At 35.9% G+C, this 22,864-nt stretch overlaps 1 protein-coding gene across 6 annotated transcripts in view; it reads left to right on the top strand.

Moving 5' to 3' along the window:
- Positions 1 to 22,308, top strand: part of ZMAT3 (zinc finger matrin-type 3) — a 47,908-nt gene extending 25,600 nt beyond the window's left edge. For 5 of the 6 annotated variants that reach the window (XM_038583400.1, XM_038583401.1, XM_038583402.1 and 2 more), the window contains 4 exons: positions 8,677 to 8,796; positions 11,123 to 11,289; positions 11,411 to 11,514; positions 14,925 to 22,308. In XM_038583400.1, coding sequence (XP_038439328.1) covers positions 8,677 to 8,796; positions 11,123 to 11,289; positions 11,411 to 11,514; positions 14,925 to 15,136 — 603 coding nt within the window. In that variant the 3' untranslated portion in view covers positions 15,137 to 22,308. The remainder of the gene's footprint in view (positions 1 to 8,676; positions 8,797 to 11,122; positions 11,290 to 11,410; positions 11,515 to 14,924) is intronic. The other variant, XM_038583404.1, reaches the window with a different exon arrangement.
- Positions 22,309 to 22,864: the final 556 nt, after the last annotated feature.

Below are 22,864 nucleotides of genomic sequence, written 5' to 3'. Positions count from 1 at the left end.
CTGTGTCTCATGAAGAAGATGATGATGATACTAATGATACCTGCATATTAGTATATATGACATTTAGAACAGTTCGTGGTACCTGAGATGTCCTTAATACTGTTGGGTTTTCCTAGGGTGCAGTGGAGCATGGTGGTATGGTTTCTGGAACGAGAATAGCCCTGGCTCTGCTATTTACTTATAGGTTTGGGCAAGTTTATTTTATTTTATTAACTTTTAAGTGATTAACATTTAACTTACAAACCAATTCCAAAAGCAGTACAAAGAATTCCTGCATGTACCTCATCCAGATTCCCCAAATGTTAATACTTATATAACTGTCTTACGATTATCAAAATCAGGAAATTAACCCTGATATCAATAATATTATCTAATCTACAGACTACATTTCACCAATTATCTAATTTCTGGTTCCAGAATCCAATCCAGGATGAAATTTTGCATGTGGTTGGTTGTTTTGCCTCCTTTAATCTGGACAGGTTTCATTTTTCTTTGCTTTTTACAATCTTGTGATTTTTGAAGAATTGTTTTGTAGAATATCCCAATTTGGTTTTGATTGATGTTTTCTCATGATTGAATTCAGGTTATGTTTTGTTGTTGTTTGTTTGTTTTTTTTGGCAAGAAAACCACAGAAGTGATGTATTGTCTTTCCTAGTGCATCATATTAGGAAGGTTGTGAGTATTTTGTATCACTGATACTATTAACTTTGATCACTGGTTAAGATGGTGTCTGCTAGGGTTCTTCTTTATAAAGTTACTGTTTTTCTTCTGGTGTTTAATAAGTTTTATGTGGGGAGATACTTTGAGACTATGTGAATTTTTTTTTTTTTTTACTATGTGAATATTTTATTTCTCATGGTATTTTCACTCAGTAATTTTGGCATCCAATGATGATTCTTCCCTACAGTGATTATTACTGTGGTGTTTGCCAAATGGTGATTTTTCTGTTTTGATTATTCTTTCTACATTTATTGATTGGAATTCTACTTTAAGGAAGAACTTTCTGTTTTCATTCATTCATTCATCCAGTCACCATAGATTATGGTTTCTTACTTTATTCTGGTATATAATCTATTAGAATCATTATTTATCCTGATGTTTATTTTGTTACAGATTTGAACAGTGTGAGCCCCTTCAAATTGGTGCTTGTGTCCTTTTAACATATCCCTGTAATTTTTGTTATATTTCCTTAATTATTAAAAACAAAAGATTCAAGGATTTTCTTGTATTTTCCCCATGCCAGCCATTTCTTCAAGGAGCCAGGTTTCTTTTATTGGAAAATGGTATTTAGAAACTAAAATCCGAGTGCAGGGCATGCTTTTCACTACTGGGATGTTACTGTTTTTAGATCCTCTCAGTGACAGAACTAATAATATTTATCTACATATATACACATTTATATTTATGTGAACATATATTGAAAGCTGAGTTCTGACTGATACTTCCAATTTCAATAAAACATGACAATGTTCATTCTAACCTTCTATCTTTTATTCATGTTTCACTCCTTTCTTTGATAGTGAAAAATGTAGGCTTTTATTAACCACATTAACCACAGAACGAACACACACACACACACACACACACACACACACACACACACTTTTTCTTTCTCTCTCAGTATGTATAGTTTGGGGATTGGTAAGCTATATACCTATGAAAAACAAACCTAAGCAGGGGATAGCATTTGTGTATTGTTCTTTTTGTCTTTAGCATGATATATAGTCAAATACTATTTTACAGTTATTTATGTTACAAAGATGCTGCCTGCTAAGGTTCTTATTTTGTAAAGTTACTATTTTTCTTTTTGTGTTTAATAAGTATCATGGGGGAGATACTTTAAGACCAAATGAATAGTTTTTTTCTTCCTCTCCCCATTTAGTATGGTTTTGTGATTAATTTTTTTATATAGTTATTTGTTTGTTTATATTTATATTTCATTTTGGGTCCTTCCCAATCCTTGCAGACTTTGATTCTTTTTCTAAGTTTGTGAAGTGCTAATATAGTTCTAAAAGTCAGAACAATACAAAAATGTATACATAGAAAAGTGTCACACCCTGCAATCCCTTGTAGTTCATTCTCTTTCCTCTATTTATACATTTTTATTTTATTTTTATTTTCTGAGAGAGAGCAAGAGAGCAAGTGTGTGAGTGGGGCAGGGAGGAGCAGAGGGGAAGGGAGCGAGAGAATCTTAAGGATGCTCCATGCTCAGCACAGAGCCCAATGCTAGGATCAATCTCATGACCTGAGCTGAAATCGGGTGTCAAACACTTAACTGAGCCACCCAGGTGCCCTTTTATACATTTTTAAATGATTTTACTACCCTGTTCAGTTATTTAATGTGTTGCTATCTGGGTTTGACAGTTTTTAATGTATCTCTATTGCAGAATCAATGAACTTATTCTATCTTCTTCCTTTTTCTATTTTTTGCTGCATTATTTCCATTTTGTCATAATGTGTAATATTTGAACATAAATCTTTCACCCTCATTTCCACCGTTAATTTAGTCTTTGATTTACAATTATATCTATGAAAATACTCACCATTAGCCCTTTTGCAGAAGTTTTCCCAATCATTTCTTGGTTGAATGAAGCTCCAAAAGATTCCTTAAGTGGAACATGCCAAGTATTGAATTCCTAGGGTTGTGTATATTTAAAATGCTTTTCTACAGTCTTGACCCTGGATATAGGGATGGTTGGCTATTCTTAAAATCCTTAGTTCACACTTTCATTAAGTTAAAAAAAATGATTCTCAACTACTGCTTTGTTTTACATATTATGGAGGCCATTCTAATTCTTATGCATTTGTAAGTTATTTGATCTTTTTGCCCTAGAGAGCCTATAGTCTCATACCTTTTAAAAGATATACTTCAGATCTGATTGTTCTAATTTTCCTGGATACCTGGTATGCCTTTTCAATATGTAGATTCAGGTCTTCACTTACTTTTGGACATTTTTCTTGGGTTATAGTTCCAAATATTAGTTCTATTTGAACTAATTTGTTTTGTTTTTTGTCTTCAGGGACTCTAATTTTATATAAGGTATTCCTTCTTTACCTGTCTCCCATTTCCATTGCTTCCTCTTTAGCCCTTTAAAATTTTTCTTTATATTGTCTTCTTTTTTTAAAAAAATAAATTTATTTTTTATTGGTGTTCTACTTGCCAACATATAGAATAACACCCAGTGCTCATCCCATCAAGTGCTCCCCTCAGTGCCTGTCACCGAGTCACCCCCTACCCCCCACCCACCTCCCCTTCCACCACCCCTAGTTCGTTTCCCAGAGTTAGGAGTCTCTCATGTTCTGTCTCCCTTTCTGATATTTCCCACTCATTTTTTCTCCTTTCCCCTTTATTCCCTGTCACTATTTTTTATATTCCCCAAACGAATGAGACCATATAATGTTTGTCCTTCTCCGATTGACTTATTTTACTCAGCATAATACCCTCCAGTTCCATCCACTTCGAAGCAAATGGTGGGTATTTGTCGTTTCTAATGGCTGAGGAATATTCCATTGTATACATAGACCACATCTTCTTTATCCATTCATCTTTCGATGGACACCGAGGCTCCTTCCACAGTTTGGCTATTGTGGACATTGCTGCTATAAATATTGGGGTGCAGGTGTCCTGGCGTTTCACTGCATCTGTATCTTTGGAGTAAATCCCCAGCAGTGCAATTGCTGGGTCGTAGGGCAGGTCTATTTTTAACTCTTTGAGGAACCTCCACACAGTTTTCCAGAGTGGCTGCACCAGTTCACATTCCCACCAACAGTGCAGGAGGGTTCCCCTTTCTCCACATCCTCTCCAACATTTGTTGTTTCCTGCCTTGTTAATTTTCCCCATTCTCACTGGTGTGAGGTGGTATCTCATTATGGTTTTGATTTGTATTTCCCTGATGGCCAGTGATGCGAAGCATTTTCTCATGTGCATGTTGGCCATGTCTGTGTCTTCCTTATATTGTCTTATTTTCTTGATTGCCTTTCTGTCTTTCTTCAGTGCCTCTTACTACATTTTTATTTGTGTGTACTCTCCTTTGGCATATATTTACTTCTCATTTTTGATACAACTCTTTTTTTCTTTCCTGAGTTTAATTACCCTACTTTAAATTTCTTATTATTTTGGCTATTTTTCTTTGTAATCTTGGATTCCTGGGTGAAGGTGATTTTTCATATTTCCAAATTCTTGTTTGAATATATTTAATTCAATTTGGAGTTTGTATTAATGGTTTTCTTCAATTTCATGTGTTTTTGGGGGGATGGTGTTCACTTGCTGAGATGTGTTAATTTTTTGGTAATAACTTTCTAGAGAATTGATTAGTTTTCATCTTTCCATTATGTGGATTTTTGGGTGGTTAATCAATAGCAATCTCTTTTATAACTGTAGCAAAGTTCACTTCTTCATTTTTTGTTTTTTTTTGGTGGTTTATATGCCCTCCAATTTTTTGCTCTTTTTTGTCTTATAGGATGCTAGTTTTCTTTTTTACCCCTTCACCTCTCAGTTGCCAAAAGGTGCCAGATCTCTCTTCCTTTTTGTCTCTTTCTCTTCCAGAAGCCACTTTTACATTTGTGATCAATTGTACATTTAAGCCCCTGTGCAGCAGTCAGTGCTCTGTTCCACCAGATCATGTTTTAGGATTCACAAACTTAGGGTGGGTTTATTTTTCCTGGTTGTGGCTTCAAAGCATTTTTAGGCCTGCTGTTAGCTCCCTCTTCTCTTTCCTGCAGTTTTTGTCAGACTGCTCTTGCTTCCTGTGAATGCTTGTGGCAGGAGCATGAGCCATGGCTTATTGGGATTTGGTGTTTTTCCCTTTTTTTAACTTTTAGTTATTTTGAAGTCTGGGCATTCTATAACTTCTACTTATGTGGAGGGCATGGCTTCTGTGCATTTTATTCCATTACTACTTTTGCACTTTTCTACATACATGTTTTCTTATTTAATATGTAGTGGTTTTCATGTTTTTAACTCCCATATTAAAAATGATTCTTACAGAAATTATTTTGCAACTTGTTCTTTTCATTCAGCATTTTGTTACAAGAATCATTCATGGTGCCATGCATGGTCCTAGAATGTTTCTTTTTTACCACTGCATAGTGCTCCATTCTATGAATAGGCTATACTTTATGCATTATCCTATACATGGACACTTAAATTATTTTTAAAAAAGATTTATTTATTTTAGAGAGAGAGAGTGTGCAAGCAGGGGAAGGGGCAAAGGGAAACAGTGAGTGAGAGAGAAGCACTCCTCACTGAGCATGGAGCCTGATGAGGGGCCTGATCCCTTGAACCTGAGATCATGACCTGAGCTAACATCAAGAGTCAGATGCTCAACCAACTGAGTCACTCAGGTACCCTGACACCTCAATTATTTTTACTTTTCAGTGTGTCCCTCCTGGGAACCTTCTTATAGATATCTCCTTAAATGTGTGTTTCTGTTTGGTGATACCTAGAAGTATAGTTCCTGGTCATAATGTATCTAGCTAGACTCTTCTTTTTTTTTTATAATAAATTAATTTTTTATTGGTGTTCACTTTGCCAACATACGGAATAACACCCAGTGCTCATCCCCTCAAGTGCCCCTCTCAGTGCCCATACCCATTCACCCCCACCCCCCGCCCTCCTCCCCTTCCACCACCCCTAGTTCATTTCCCAGAGTTAGGAGTCTCTCATGTTCTGTCTCCCTTTCTTGGTGTGAGGTGGTATCTCATTGTGGTTTTGATTTGTATTTCCCTGATGGCAAGTGATGCAGAGCATTTTCTCATGTGCATGTTGGCCATGTCTATGTCTTCCTCTGTGAGATTTCTGTTCATGTCTTTTGCCCATTTCATGATTGGATTGTTTGTTTCTTTGGTGTTGAGTTTAATAAGTTCTTTATAGATCTTGGAAACTAGCCCTTTATCTGATATGTCATTTGCAAAAATCTTCTCCCATTCTGTAGGTTGTCTTTTAGTTTTGTTGACTATATCCTTTGCGGTGCAAAAGCTTCTTATCTTGATGAAGTCCCAATAGTTCATTTTTGCTTTTGTTTCTTTTGCCTTCGTGGATGTATCTTGCAAGAAGTTACTGTGGCTGAGTTCAAAAAGGGTGTTGCCTGTGTTCTCTTCTAGGATTTTGATGGAATCTTGTCTCACATTTAGATCTTTCATCCATTTTGAGTTTATCTTTGTGTAGCTAGCCTCTTCTTTTGAACTCCTTATTCTAGGCTTCCGTAATGCCCCACTTGTCTTTTTTTTTTTTTTTTTGATAGGCATTCTCATTTTTCTGGATCCTCATTTTCTGTATTATATTGTCCTAGGGCTGTGTCCTTGGCTGTCTTCTATCTACCCAGCTCTAGCTTTGATCTACTCTGATTTATCCCCCCATGCTAATCCCTAGTTGATCTTTATCAAACCCAATCCAGTCATGTAACTACTTTGCTTAAAGTCGTTCAGAGGCTCCTTTCTGCCTCTAAAGTCCAAGATCTGTTTCATCATCAAGCTTCCTATGTATCTCAACTCCTACTCTTCCCCAAAGGATCCAGATACTATCCCTCCTTGTGGCTCCTCAACACTGTTTGCTGGGCTTTTGATTATAGTATTTTTCTCTGTTCACAATTTTCTTTCCCTTTGCTCTTTACCTGCCTGGTAAACTTTTGCTCATTTTAAAAGATGACTTGATTTTCCCCTTTTCAGGGAAACTTTTTCTGATACATTTAGACAGAAGTATGAAATTCCTTCTTTCTGTTCTCCTGGAAGTTTATTCATTATCCCCATTATAGTACTTGGTTCATTTACCCAACAAATCTGATTGCCCATGCTATGCTAGTAAGTGTTCTAGACATTGGGGATAGAAGAGTAAACAAGACAGATCCTTATTTTAAAGAAGTTTACATTCCAGAGACTGTAAGAGAAAAAAAAAACAAGTAAACAGTATCATGTTAGATCATTCTAAGTGGCACTAAGATAAACTAGACTTGCAGTGTGATGGAGAATGTGTTGTGCAGAGTAGGGGAGAATGGCAAGACACTTCAGATTCAGTAAGATGCCATTTGAGTTAAGAACTGAAAGGTAAGAAGGAGCCACCCATGCAAAGATCTGAGAGAAGAACAGTCTAGGCAAAAAGGAAGACCTGGAGCTAGAATGAGTTTTCTCATAGTTCTAGAGGCCTAAAGTCTAAGATCAGAGTAATAGCATGATGGGTTCTGGTGAGGTCCTCTTCCATGTTATAGATAGCCAACTTCTCCTTGGATCCTCACATGGCAGAATGAGGGAGAGGGAGCTCTTGGGCTTCTTTTTATAAGGGCAGTGGTTACCCACATGACCTAATCACCTCCCAGAGGCTCTGCCTCCCGATACCATCACATTGGGATTAGATGTCCACACATGAATTTTGGTGGGACACAATGATTCATTCTATAACAGAGATAGATAGTTTGGGAGCTACTAACTTGTCAAATATATTTTAAATTATATTTTACCAGACATGGTAAAATAACATAGACGGAGAAGAGGGCCAAGGGTGGAGCTTTGGATGTTGCAGTGTTTAGAGAATGAGAATTGGGGGAACAAGAAGGCATCCTAGGAGACAACAGAAGGGAGTATCAATGGTGTCATGCCTAGAATTAGAATATAGTGAAGCCACAGATGTGAGGCTGGAGGTCAGCAGGACCATGGCAAGAGCACCTTTAGGGCATTCCAGTGGTCAGAAGGTAGAACTATTCCCCTTACTCTAATTAACAGCTTACATATCTTTCTTCTCTTCTTGGCATGTGCTAGTCCTTTTTATTTCTGGGGTTTAGCATATCATAGATGGTACTGAATGTTTGCCTATAGGTTTAAAGTTTACAGTGCAGTCTGAAGAAGGACATATTGTTTCACCCTCATTTAGAATGCTTTCAGACCACTCACCCTTCCCACAAGTTTGTCATTTCAAGGAGTATAATCATGTGAATAACTGCTTAAACAAAACATACTGAGAAAGGCAAATGCATTTTAATAGAGGTTCACAGTGCCTCCTGAGGCCATCCTGAAGTAGTCAGAGGGTCTTGCTTTGGTGTTCAGGAGGCCTGCATCAAACTCTGGCTCCACTACTTAGCCCAGTTAAAGGAACGTGCCAAAAAAAAAAAAAAAAAAAAAAAATTAAGGAACGTGCCAGAGCAAGTCCTCCACAGTTTCTGGATTGCAGTTCCTCAGCTGTCATATGTGGATAATATTAACAAATTCCTCTTACAGAAATTTTTGTGAGCAGCAAATGAGCTAATGCACACAAGAGTCCTTTGCAAGTAAAAAAGATACTCTGTAAGTGCTATTTTTGTAAAAATAATTGGATTATCCATTTCATTACTGACTTATAGATTAGATCACAGTGTAATAAGATTCGTATTTAGGCAGTAGCATATGAATGGCAACAAGTTGGGGGAGGAAATAGGTCACTGGAAAGTGCGATACTTTTCTAGAAATATATAGGAAATTAATTTCTTTTGGCTTTGTTCCCTTGTCTTTCCCACATAAATCATTCTGTTAGAACCAAGGAGTAGACTCTTACCTTAAGATCTAGTGGGCTGTTTGACCCAGTGTTGCATATATCTGAAAGAACAAAATGCTTGGGGTTTCCACCTCCCCCCCCCCCTTTTTTAGTGAATATATTAATTTGAGTTGACAGATTTTTTTTCATGGTGATTAGTCATTTTATTTTACTTCTAGGGTAAAAATCATGGTAAGAAACTCCGAAATTACTATGCAGCCAACAGTTGTCCTCCTCCTGCCAGAATGAGCAATGTGGTAGAACCTGTGGCTCCTCCAGCTGTTCCTGTTGCTCCGCAGGTGAGGCACATGTGTCGGGGTGGGAGGTGTCCTCTGCACACAGGGTCACAGGTGAAATTTGTCATCCATGGCCTGTCAAGATGCAGTTGGGCAAATACTCCTGAAAGGTTCTTCTTGGCACTTATAATGCCTCGAACTGTGGTGCTGGATGTAAAGCATGCCAACATCCATGACCTTGAGATTTCTCATTGGCTTTGGTTGTGATGCATGAAATAAAGAAAAATTGTCACTTGTACCTTTCTCTATGCATTTCTCAGAATTCTGGGTCAAAGGACCCTGAATGTCTAGGCTGTGCCCTGAATGACAAGAGAGGTTTTTCAGTATTTATTATCTTTAGAGTAGTTAATCCCATTTACTTTATATTTTGCCTTCCAGCAAGGTCAGTTTTTTGAGATTGCCCCTTTCTTACCTCTGTGGAGATTGCCTGTGTAAACTTTTCCTGAACTTTAGTATACTGACACATACTTGAGATCCAAGTTCCTTTCACTGTTTGGTAGATAAAGCAGGTGTTTTAGGCAGATAGTGCTGTACTTTAATAGCCTCTGAAATATGTATTGCATTCCTTAATCTGTCTTTGTCCATAGAACAATACGTGGTCATAAATAATAATAACTCTAATTGAGTACTTACTATGCCAGACACTCTAAGCACTTTTCATGCATTACTTCATTCAGGGCTGGGACTAAGGTGAGGTGAGGATGCACTTGACTGAGGCACAAAATTTAAGAGGGAGCCAAAACACTGAGTAATAAAGATAAATATTTTAATGTAATATTTTAAAAATCCAAATTAATGTGAAAAAATCAGTGGTAAACAAAGTGTCAAAAACTTAAAGACAGGTAAGTATTATTGATTTGCCTCAGGCTGCAGTATTGCTTGTCATGGCACTGTTACTGATCCTGTCTTTATTTAACATTTTGCTATTTTGTTTACAGTGATTTTTTATATTCGGTTTGATTTGTATAAATGTTCCATTAAAATATTATTTATCTTGATTGCTGAGTTTTTTGACGCACCTTTAAATTTCTTGCCCTTGGCAAATGTTTGCCTTGCCTCATTCTAGTCCTGGGTCCTGAACTTCATTTAATGTTTCCAATAAATTAGAGGTATTGACCTTCTTACTGGGAGTGTAATTCATGGGCCGGCAGCATTTGTCTCACTTGGAAGCTTATTAGAAGCTCAGATAAACTAAGTAACTTGTCCATGGTGTTATGCATCTTGTGAAGTGGTGGAACAAGAATTTCTTTCAACCTTGGACCTCTACTCCTAGCTGCCGTGGTATAATTTTACTTTTCTGAATGTCAGTTTTCCAGTATTTAAAACGTGAATGGCAATATCTGTTCCTCCAACCTCATGAATTTGTGGGGTAAATGAGAAAAGATAAAAACAGAATCAGAGAATAGGAAAATACCTACACAGATTTTCAGGCTGAGCAGTTTTCAGGGCCGATTCTTGAAGGCTGCTCTGGACAGGACAGCCACTCCCCACTTGGGATTGTTTTCAGCTGGCTTCCCCTCCCTGAGCAAACAGCCATAACCTTCTTTCATAGCGTAGCCCTTTGTGATTTTTGGAGACTGCTTTTCTGTCCCCCTAGAAAAATCTGCCTATCCAGGTGAAAACAGTGCTGTTTCTTCAACTGGCCCTGATAGGATATGCTTCCAGTCTCTTTATTATGTATTTTATTCTCCTCTAGCTAAAATCTAGTATGTCTATTTTTGTTAACCCAACAGTATGTGGTAGGTTTCTCTGAACTTGTTTCTCAGCCTGAATTACAGTTGCCTGAATCTGCTAGTTATTTTTCCCTAGATATGTTATATCTGTAGCTAATTTGTAGACTTTTTGGGGAACAGAGGCTCATTTGTGAATATATGTCTGCATATCTTTTCTGCATTTGGTAGCAAGTCCTATAAACAGTAAATATTTATTGATGGATTCTGGAAGGACTTTACCTTTCTGGTCATGTGATTTTCGGCTTTCCCTTTACCTTCCTGTATCTTCTATGCATTTTTAAAAAAATGTCTCCATGGAGATAGAAACAAGCCAAACAAGCCATTGGAGATACCAAATAACCGGTTTGGTACATAGGTGATCATAATACAAAACTGTGATGGGGGCTCCTAGCCTTTTTTCCTTTTTCTCTTTGTTGTTGTTTTTCTGGAATGAAGTACATCCTTTCCGTATAAAGTTGAGTGCTTGCAGTCTTATCATAACTTTTGCTTATTTTTCAACTCTTAGAAGAAACTTTGAAGGGGAAGAGGGAATAAGCTCCACCTTTTTTTTTTTTTTTTTTTTTTTTTAACTTTGTCTCTTGTGTCTTTGATGTCAGATGGGTTCCTTTAAGCCAGGAGGCAGAGTGATCCTGGCCACAGAGAACGATTACTGTAAGCTCTGTGACGCCTCCTTTAGTTCTCCGGCTGTGGCTCAGGCTCACTATCAAGGGAAGAATCATGCCAAGAGGCTGCGGCTGGCGGAAGCTCAGAGTAACTCATTCTCGTAGGTATTGCCATTTTCTCTCAGGCCAAAGTGTTGTGTAAGACTGACTATCTTTAGAGAAAAAGAGTTGAAAGAAATCCTTGTTTAGAAGTCTCACGCTTTTAAAATTTCTTTTCTCCAGGGAAGCCTCAGAGGCTGGTCAGCGGCGGACCCGGAAAGAAGGGAATGAGTATAAGATGATGCCTAATAGGAGGAATAATATGTATACAGTACAGAATAATTCAGGTATCTTGTGGATTTTCCATGTACCTTGACTACATTCTGCAAGTGGTCTTCTTTATTTTTATTTCCTTTAATGGTAACAGCCCTGAGAATTTGAGTTTAGTTCATCAGTCTGATCAATTTGTCTAGTGGCTTTTCAAGCTGGTGTTTATTTCAGGTCATATTTATTTATTTATTTTTGGTTTAGTATATTGTTTATTTTGATTTTAAATTAGAGTTTATGTTTTAAGGTCTCTGCTCATGGTCCCTTTATACAGTTTCTGGTGTTTGCCAGCCGAGAAATGTAAAATGCATTATAAATATGGGTTATTTGGGTTTAAAGTTGTACCATGTTAAATCTTCAATTTTTGGGGAAAATAAAAAAGATTAAGCAGTAGATTTTAACTGGGGTAGTAAATCAGAATCACTGGGGGAGTTTTTATAAAATACACATGCCTGACCTGTGGCTTAAAGGATTTTCAGTCAGTAAATTTGGAGTGGGACCCAGACATACATGTTTTGAAAATGCTTCCTCAGTGATTCTGATATACACCTTTAGTTGAGAAGTGCTCCTTTAGAGGAGTGTTTTCTGTATTTTCTGACTCTGAATAGTCCTTCATCATCCCCCTATCACAGCCTCCAATGCACACATATACCAGCAGAGGTAATTCATGTGAATTGTAAGTCAAATGAAAAACAAAAAAAGTTGGGACACCCGGGTGGCTCAGTGGTTGAGCATCTGCCTTTGGCTCAGGGCTTGATCCTGGAGTCCTGGGATTGAGTTCCACTTTGAGCTCCCTGCGAGGGGCCAGCTTCTCCCTCTGCCTGTGTCTCTGCCTCTCTCTCTGTGTCTCATGAATAAATAAAAAACAAAACAAACCTCCAAAATAAAACCAAAAAAAGTTAATTGGACAGGCAAGAGAAACTTAGAAAAAAGGGACATATATAGAAAACATAATGTGATATGATTAATAAAAGTTGGACAATAGGGATGCCTGGGTGGCTCAGTGGTTGAGTGTCTGTCTTTGACTCAGGTTATGATCCTGGGGTACTGGGATCGAGTCCCTATTATTAGGCTCCCTGCAGGGAGCCTCCTTCTCCATCTGCCTATATCTCTGCCTTTCTCTCTGTGTCTCTCAAGAATAAATAAATAAAATCTTAAAAAAAAAGAGTTGAAACATGTATCAGTGATTATAGTAAGTGTGAATTTACTGAAGTCCCAGATAAGACAAAGATTATAAGATTTGCTTAAAAAATTCAGCTGAGATGTATTGAGCACTGGGTGTTACAGAAATCTGATGAATCACTGAACTCTATCTCTGAAACTAATAATGCTCCATATGTTAATTAATTGAATTTAAATTTTAAAAATGAAAAAAATAAAAAAAATTCAGCTAAAATGAAGGAAGCTGAGATAGCCGTATTAATATTAGATAAAACAAACTTTAGGACAGAGGGCAATTTAGACTACGTTTTCTAGCCAGAATACAATTAAATGAGAGGTCAATAACAAAAAGGATATTTTTAAAAAACCCTACAAAATTTCCATTTGTTTGGAAATTTTAAAACACTTGTAAGTAACTCCTGGATTAAAGAAGAAATCATGCTGAAAATTAAAAATTAAAAATTCCTAAAATCAAGCAGTAATAAGAATATATTAAACTTTGTAGGATACAGTGAAAATAATATTTTGAGAAAAGTCTTATTTAGTATAATAGAAAAGCAAAAATTAATAAGCAATGGTCCAACTTAAGAAGTCTATTATATAACTGCATATTTACCCAAAGAAAACCAAAATACTGTCTTTAAAAGATACATGCACTCCTGTGTTTATTGCAGTGTTACTTACAATAGCCAAGATATGGAAGCACCCAAGTATCCATTGATAAATGAATGGATAAAGGTGTGGTGCGTGCATGCGCGCATACACACACACACACATACACACACACACATGCACGCTATGGAATATTACTCCAGTCATGAAAATGAATGAGATCTTCCTATTTGCAACAACATGGATAGACCTAGAGGGTATTATGCTAAGTAAATACAGAAAACAAGTGGTTGTTAGGGAAGAGGGGGTGGGTTGGGCAAAGTGGTCAAGGCGAGTGGGAGATACAGGCTTCTAGTTATGGAGCAAAGAAATCAGGGTATAAAAGATAGAGCATAGTGAATATAGTCAGTGGTATTGTAATAGTGTTGTATGGTGACAGATGGGCTACATTTGTGATGAGCACAGCATAATGTATAGAGATGTGCGGTCACTGTTGTACACCTGAAACTAATGTAACATTGTGTGTCAGCTATACTTCAATAGAAACAAACAAAACTCCTTAAACCTAAAAACCTAATTTGGTTTACCTATAAAAATGCCACAATGAGTATTTTGAAGGCTTAAGGAGAATTTATTCAAGTAATTATAGATTAGCTTTTTTTTTTTAATGCACCAGTCCAGTAAATTCAATTTAACATAGTTAAAAAAAGAAGTCAGTTATGTAAAAAAAAAAAAAATTGCTAATTCTACCATTTTTGTATATGTCATTCTCATCTCTCTGTATATTAGAATATAGAAATAGATTCTAATATAGAAATATAGACAATAGAGGGATCCCTGGGTGGCGCAGCGGTTTGGCGCCTGCCTTTGGCCCGGGGCACGATCTTGGAGACCCGGGATCGAATCCCATGTCGGGCTCCCGGTGCATGGAGCCTGCTTCTCCCTCTGCCTGTGTCTCTGCCTCTCTCTCTCTGTGTGACTATCGTAAATAAATAAAAATTAAAAAAAAAAAAAAAAAGAAATATAGACAATAGAAATATGATTATATTTTGTGATATTCTTATTTTACTTAATAGCATATTATAACCACATTTTCATGTAATCAAAGAAAATCAGGGTTTTCATTACTTATAGTGACTGCATGGTTTTCCATTCCATTCATTACCATAATTTTTCAAATCATGTATTTGATCTCTCCTTTTCTCACATCCTCTCTTAAAAACTTGTATGCACACTGATGAAATAATATCCTTGTTGATAAGTCTCCATGGAAGAATTCTGTTTTCTTAGGATAATTCTTAGAAGTAGAATTTTTGGGTTAAAGAGTTAGCATAATTATAAAACTTTTCATATAATGTCTGGAAGTTAAACAATTAAAAAATTTTTATTTACTTTTAAGAGACACTGTCATTTAGAGCTTGGGTTTTGCTCTACAGTAACCTTTCTGATAATAGTTGGAGTAATCATTTTAGCTTTTTAGATTGAACCTATATAAAATTGTAGTTTAAAAATATTACTTTTGCTTTCATTTAAAGCTGAGAATCAATGAATTCTATAATTTGATGTTAGCATGACAAATCACAGTGATAATCAGACTATTGTCATTTATTTAGTGAATATTTTGAAGGGAATACATTATTTTTATCTCTTGCTCTAGCAGGTCCTTACTTCAATCCCCGCTCTCGGCAGAGAATCCCACGAGATCTGGCCATGTGTGTTACTCCAAGTGGCCAGTTTTACTGCTCCATGTGTAATGTTGGGGCCGGTGAAGAGATGGAGTTCCGACAGCATTTAGAGAGCAAGCAACATAAAAGCAAGGTGTCTGAACAGCGGTACAGAAATGAGATGGAGAATCTGGGATATGTATAGTGGTATTTGTATTCAGATAGAGCAGCTTTTCCTGCCTGTTGTTTGCCTTCTGTCAACAAGCCCTGCTTTTGTGGTCCTTTTGATATGAGTACATTCCTCTGCTTAATGTCAATACTTGTAACCTGCAGTGGTACCATGAGATGTCAAAACTGGGGAAGGAAAAGAATGTGCTTCTTAGGTCATGATGCGTTTTCAGGTCAGTTGTGTTGAGCTACTTAGAGTATGTGACCTACCTACCCCATGAGAAATAACTTTGTATCTTGACCAAGATCTGGTCAACTAGTAGCTTGATACTTAGAGCTTTAACTATTTAAAAAATTTCACCTTCCTTTGCAATTTTAATTTTATGTACTATTAAGAATTTTATTGAGTTCTTACTTCAGATAACGGTAAAAACAGGTAAGCAGAGATTTTGGTTTCCCAAGGTTTGGCTTCCCAAGAAACCACCTCAACGCAATGCCTTGCCAGTAGGATATACTATTATAAAACTATTCGGGTCTTTCCCAGGACATGTTTTCCCCTTGTCTTCCCATTACTGATTGAAATGCAGATTTTCTTGGATTCATACACTTCCAGTGTGCTTATAGACTTCCAAACAGTGAAATTTCATTTCCAGTTGTGGATTTTACATGTTTCAATGCCACCTTCTTCCTTCCTCCCCTTACCCCCACCCTGCCTCAGTTGAATTAGCTTGTTTAATAAGCTCATTTTCATGTCCCAACTATGTTATGGGCTTTCCAAGACCCCTTTTCCAATATCCAATGAGTTTAAGATAGATATGCTATTTTTTTACAATCTATTTTTCAGATGGCTTTGGGAAATGTAAAGATGTATTTGATTTTTCAGTTTAGAGTTATTCATTGATAATAACATACTTGTATGATGGTCTTGATCACACGTTTAGATCTCTTGATATTCGTTTTGGCAGACTTTTTCGATAAACTGATCCTTAGGTTTTACTTATATTCTTTCCTGTCTTGCCAGTTTGTTGTCTGTCCTGAAAAATACTATTACTATCTTACTGTTTCATAGATAGAGAGGAGTTAGAAAAAAAGTTGATCAAATTTTAGTATCATCATTTTCAGTAGTAAAATACATGAACTTTGGTTTCCTTCTTTATAATGCAGCTTCCTTAAAGGCCATAGAAATACATTATGGATTACTTCGGTATCTGATAATTATAACAGTATTATTATTATTATTATTATTATTATTTTGTTTTTAAAATAAGAAGCTCTAGTGTATGGCTAGGTAAACTAGTTGAGTACCCTATGAACTTTCATTAGTTGTATTTTATCTACTTACTATATTTACATGGATAAGACTGGTGCTCATCCATACTTTCTTTGAAAGGCCACCTTCACCAGGATGTTTATTATGAGCAGTATCTTGGCACTATAGTCAATTCACATTTGATTGCTTATATTACTAATTAAAAATAAAACTCCTATTTTTCCTTTGAGAATTCTATAGGCAACGAGATAAGGAGAAGGAAATTATAATCATCATTCCTTTCCTTTAATACTTCTGAACAATTTTTTGGCAATCTAGATCCATATTTAAAATTCAGTTTTGGGATTAACTTCTGGTAAAATATCAAGTTGCTCTTCTGTTGAAGTGATTTTTGAAAAATAGAATTGTTTAGTCAATTTTTTTTCCTCTTGGAAACTGGAGAATGAAATAACATTATTGAGATTCTATCTAGACCTGTGACTCTAAATATAATAATCCTTTTATACAACTGATTAGGGCAATTTAGAGCTTATTTTATTGGTCAGTAGGTTACTCATTTTGCTGCTACATATAATTTTTGGTAGATTTTAATATTACAGTGCTGGCCACTTGGTTCTATAATTATTTAAAAATCTTATTTTTCCCCCTTTCTCTGTATGTCTGTGTGTGTGTGTGTGTGTGTGTGTAGTACACACACACATGGGTATTTGTGTATGTATGTACTTATATACATATATGCACTCACACATATATATATATTCATGTGATACCATAGAGAAGATTTCATTGGATCCTTATTTCAGGTAATAGTAAAAGGTTATGGATAAGAATTTACAGTTTGTAAAAGTGGCATTTATCCACCCACTTTCAGTTTTTCCTTGGCATATAAAATTAAAGGAAGGATTTCCCCCACTCTCCCCACTTAACAATTTCATTACCTATATATAAAAAGTAGTGGACTTAAAGGCCTTGGTGTTTTTCTTGGCCTTGCATATTCAGGTTTCCAGTCTCCCAGTGCCCTTAAAGGATGTTATGAATGCATAAATGCATTTTCTTTAAAGAAAAAAGTTAGATTTATAGTGTTATTTCTTACTTGTATTTCTTTGCACTAAAAAAGAGCTATGTGTTTGTTTTATATGACACTTTAGATACCATATTGCCTACAATAACTCGGTTTGCTCCTTAATTTCCAAACTGTAAGAAGTTGATAACATCCATGATCATTTATGGAGGTTACATACACACCTCCCTTACCCCCTGCCCAATCACCAATCTCTATGACAGTTCTTTTGGGCTTGTTACCTTGCAATATTCTCTTGTGTTCCATAGGTAAATCAAAGGGTGACAGAGGTTGTCAGAAAGGAAATACCTAAATAAATACATCTCTGCATGGTACAATTTCTCATGTTCATGCATTCCTTATAGACAGTATTTTTTTTTTATCCCTGTCAAAGAAGGCCGTTGTTGCTACCATAGTCAGTGATACATGATCTCTGTTGGTTTCCTTTTGTGAAGTCCAGTCTTGCTTTGTAATGTGCTCTAGAATCTGCACCCTGTGCTGCCCAGGAGTCACGTTAGTATCTTTTTATATGCTGTATACAAGGACCGACAGAGACCTAAACAATGGAAGACCTTTAGTCAAGCCAGTAGATTTCAGTAATTGTCTGTGAGAACTCACAGCATCAAAGTCTCTTTTCTCTGTGAATATCTTTGTGTAACTTGTCATTCTAAGTCAATGTTAGAAGGTAACAATTAGAAACTCTTTTTAAGATATTGAGGGCAAGAAGTTGTAAAGGAAAAATTCTGTGTTCCAATTAAAAGGTGGGATTGCATATGCCTTTGAAGTGTTTTTTTCAAAAAGTAAGCTACAAACCTGAGTGTGCAGTGTTAATCCCCTTGACTCCACACTGAACAGAAGACACTTTGTTGGTCTTGTCTTTGTATATCATGTACTGCAACTTGTAAATATGTGCATGTTTTTATTACATGTGTATGCCTGTCTCTTATTGCACTGAATTCTGCAAGATGAATAATATTTTATATCATTATATCATTCATTTAGAAAAAGTTCCTTCTCCAACTCTTCCTCATTATTTTCCCTTCTAATTAGTCATTAAACTTGGAAAACCATTTAGGATTTTTTGAAACTCTGAGATTGAGTGAAGAATCATGGCTGTCTGAGATCATTCTTACATTCCTCTGACTTACACAGCTGAAGGGAAGCATTAGATCTTCCTTCTACCTTATTTTACAGAACTGAGATGCTTGTTTATAGCTACCTATCTACATTTTCAATGAGGGTAATAGAAATATATATTTCATGTTTATATATAAACATATATAAACATATATTTGGTTAAACCTTCCTCTGTAGATAGATTCTAAGGATTAGCAATGGGATTGATGATTCCTTTATTCCGGAATTGGCTGGGACCATGAGCAACTGCAGTTTGTGGACTATCCAGTGACCTGTGTAAAATGAATCTTACCGTGTCAGGGGAGATAGGTAACTGTTAGGCATTGTATCCTCTACAGAGAGGCCTAGGGATGGTGTATTCGGAACTTACTTGGTCTCCTGATTATTGAAATGTAGGCTGAAAGTGCTCCCTAAAGAGTTTGGTGAGGTGTATATAGGACATTAGAGATTCTTTAGAAATAGTAATATTTTGTCAGTATAGGCAAAAGTTTAATGCAGGCTTTTGAACAAATGCTTAAAAAATATTCCACCTGACCAACTATTTTTTTTTTTTTTACCAGCCAAATTATTGTTCAGGAGTTTCATACATAATAGTATTTTGTTGTTGCTTTTGTTTTTGTTTTTCTTGGTTTGTGTTTTTCTTGGCTTTATCATTGTAAGCTGTTACTATCAATCTAGCGGAATGGACAAATAGCTGTGTAAATAGCTTCTCATATGATGTTTCTACTGATAGCTGTTTGACTTTTTCTTCCCATTATGAATGGGAGGATCATTTGTAAATTCCCTTTATGGGTAGCTACCAAAAAAAAAAAAAAAATACTGGCCTGACATGTGACCCTGTCTCCGTTAAGCCCAGAATATGAGTGCCTTTAGCAAGTTTTAGCATTTCGCAGAGAGAAGAGATGATAGAATTATTGCCATTAATCACAATTTGTAAAACAGAAGCTTGGAATAGCAAAGGTCTGTGTGAATTCTGTGTTCTACATCTTTTTTGTTTAATGCAATTTCAGTTTCATACTGAATAAAATTGTTAACATTATTGATCAGGAACTGTACACCCTGAAAATAAATCCAGTTATCCCAGGCTGGCAATAGTCATAGATTATTTTTCACCTTGATCTGTGTTGCATTTTTATTTAGTGAAGAGTGGTATGATGGACTGGGAAGGGCTTGACACTGAGGTTTGGAAAAACTTTATTCCAGTGGTCTTTTCCAAACGTGTCTACTCTGTAGAGAGAATTATTTACTTGCAAATGTAGTGTGTGAAGAAGAGACTGTCTTGTCCACAATACTTACTAATTGTGTTGTTCATCTCTCTGTTAAAGAAGGGATCTTCACAAATTGGATTTGAGGCCATAAGCAAAAATTCCCACTGCAATTAATTTAAAATTCTAAATTGCCTGAGTCTTTTAAACATGGCTAAATTAATTTTATTTATGGAAAATTTTAAACATACATTGGAGTTGAAAAGATTTTACCAGTGAATTCTACTATCAACACTGTACTAGGCTTGTATTACCACATATCCATCCATCAGTCCTTGGAGTATTTTAAAATACATACTTCAGTGTAAATTTCAGACAATACATTTCCCTTAAACACTTCAACATAGGTGTCATTAACCAGAATTTATTATTTGCTTAAATATTACTATCTTTTAAAAAGCAGTGTATAAAGTTGATAACTGGAACCAAATAACATACAGTTTTTTCTCTTGTGGACTTTAAAAGCCTTCTGATTTCTGTTTTTATATGTGCTTAGCAAGTGAAGGAAGACCGCTCCATTCCAACCTCAAGTTTTCTGATGTTGGTCATTTTAAAGCTTAGTTGTCATACCTTTTTAAAATTCCATAAAAATTTTTTCTTTATCCCACTTTTATGGTGTATTTTTGCTGAACTATGCAGCTTCTTTAAAAAACTGTAAATTACAGATTGAGGTTTATTAAATGAGCTTATTATACCTCATTCATTCTATTGCTGCTTTTCTCCATGATACCACGTCTCTCATTACTTTCACCTGCTCTACCAGAACGTAGAGGTAGAGTCAAATGCATAGGTGATTAGCTATTTTAAACAACTTGAGAAGAACAGATTTTGTAGTTTTGAAAGTTGAAACTATTAAGTTATCTAAAGCCTTTGAATTCCTGAGAAGTGTCATTGCCCATCCTTCCTCTAGCCATAATTAGCAGGATCAAAAATGATTGTACTGTACAATGAGTTGTTGAAATTGTGAGCCTTAGTAACCATCCTTAGCTTTACTCTAGTACTGTTTAGGAAAAAGTTTTTTGACATATGCCTTTATTTTTATGCCAATTTTTTTGTGGACAAAATCTGAAGAATTTAAGTGACTTGCTCCAAGGTCATGAAGATTCAATGGATAAGTCAGAATTGAAACTTCACTGTTCCTGATTCATATTCTTGTGCTTCTGTGATAAGCATCATGGCTTCCAAGATAACTGAACATTCCTTTGGGGACCGTAAAATGAAAGTATGTATTTTTTACTAATTAGACTAGTTTTTAGGCATTTCACAATTCTTTGATTTTAAAGATTTTTTTCATGGTCATGTTCATGTTCCTCATTAAGCCAGTGTAATTGCTAAAAACCTCATTTCACTGTTTAATACCAACTAATAATGCAGGTTTTATCAGATTTCTTTTTGCATTTAAATAATCTTCATGATTACTCATGACTTTTTCTATGTAAGTCCTTAAGTGACCCCCTCACTAGTGAAAATAAATGTTCTATATCACTAATTCAATGTATATTCTCTACATGATATATTTTTTTAAGGAAAAGTAACCCCATGTGTCAGGATGAGTGATATCCTAGGGCAAAGCACATATAAAGTTTATTTCTAGTCTGCAAATCTGGCATTTACGGGAACAAAACTCTTTTAGAGTGGCTGGTCATTGCCTTCTTTTGGTACTTGAGCACCTTTCTGTGGTTTTGTAAATTGATGTGTCATTTTGTAAGAATTTCATGTTGATTCTGTGTTAATTGATGTTCACCTTGTGGTATCCTCAGCTGATTGTAATAATTTAGTTTGGGTATGGTGTGTCTGCTTTGAAATGCCTTACTAGAGCATGTCAAATTTTGCTCTAAAGCATTCCATGTATCTGCTAGGGCAGTAACTTGCCTCTCTGAGTTGTATGCTCTAGATTCAGAAGCAAACTGATTTTGCTTTCACCTTTAAGATTGCATTTTAGTGTAGTTATTGTTTTAAATTAGAGAATAAAATCATAAAAAAAACAAGGGAGAACCCTTCATTTAATGGCATGGCAAATTTTTAAAACTGCTTTTGCTATTTCACTAGAAAAAAATCTAGTAAAGGATATAGCTAAAAAACGCCAGCCAGAACTGTATGAAATTGGGGTTGTTTCCTAAAAATTTTTCTAAATGTCATACAGGGGTTTAACATCTGTGTATGCTGTTGGGGCTAAGTGCCAGTCACTAATTTGGAAATCTGTTTGCATTCTGGGGCTGTAAAATGACAAAAGTGTCATGGGATTAAAATCAATCAGCTGTGAATTGTAAAATTGAAATCGCTTTTTTTGGTTTCATTTTCTTCAGCATATTGAATATAGAAATCCAAAAGATATTTAAAATTTACACTGCTTATGTTGATGGCTCATTTTGGCTGTGTATCCTCACTTATGTACTGATTTCTGATAAAAGCTTGACATTATTATAACAGGTATTTTGTGTTCAATTTAATAAAACAGTTTCTGAGTCTTGTCTGCAGATGGTTTGGTTGTGAGTTGGAGATTCTGGGAAAAGGACACACGTCAGCACTAAGGTGTTAACTTTTTTTCTTTTATTCAAATTTTATTTAAATTCAATTAATTAACATACAATGTATTATTAGTTTCAGAGGTAGAGTTCAGTGACTTATCAGTTGTATATAACACCCAGTGCTCGTTACATCACGTGCCCTTCTTCATGCCCATCACCCAGTTACCTTATTCCCCTACCCCCCTCCCCTCCAGCGACCCTCAGTTTGTTTCCTATGATTAAGAATCTTTAATGGGTTGTCTCCCTCTCTGATTTCATCTTGTTTTATTTATTTCCTCCCTTCTTCTATGCTCCTCTGTTTTCTTAAATTCCACATATGGGTGAGATTATACGATAATTGTCTTTCTCTGAAGTGTTATTTTCAATGCTGATGGTGAGTGGCTGTCGTTTTATGAGTCATCTGTCTGCACGTGATCTGCCTTGGACTTCTTGAACTTGTGCAGAGGATTGTCAGCTCTTGGGCATGTGGTAGACTTGACCTCACTGCTCACACTCCTTTTTCCCT

This window comes from Canis lupus, chromosome 34 (assembly GCF_011100685.1).
Source record: "Canis lupus familiaris isolate Mischka breed German Shepherd chromosome 34, alternate assembly UU_Cfam_GSD_1.0, whole genome shotgun sequence".
In the NCBI taxonomy this organism is placed as follows: Eukaryota; Metazoa; Chordata; class Mammalia; order Carnivora; family Canidae; genus Canis; species Canis lupus.
The sequence above is the reverse complement of the archived record's forward strand: the minus strand, read 5'-3'. Positions and strand labels throughout refer to the sequence as shown.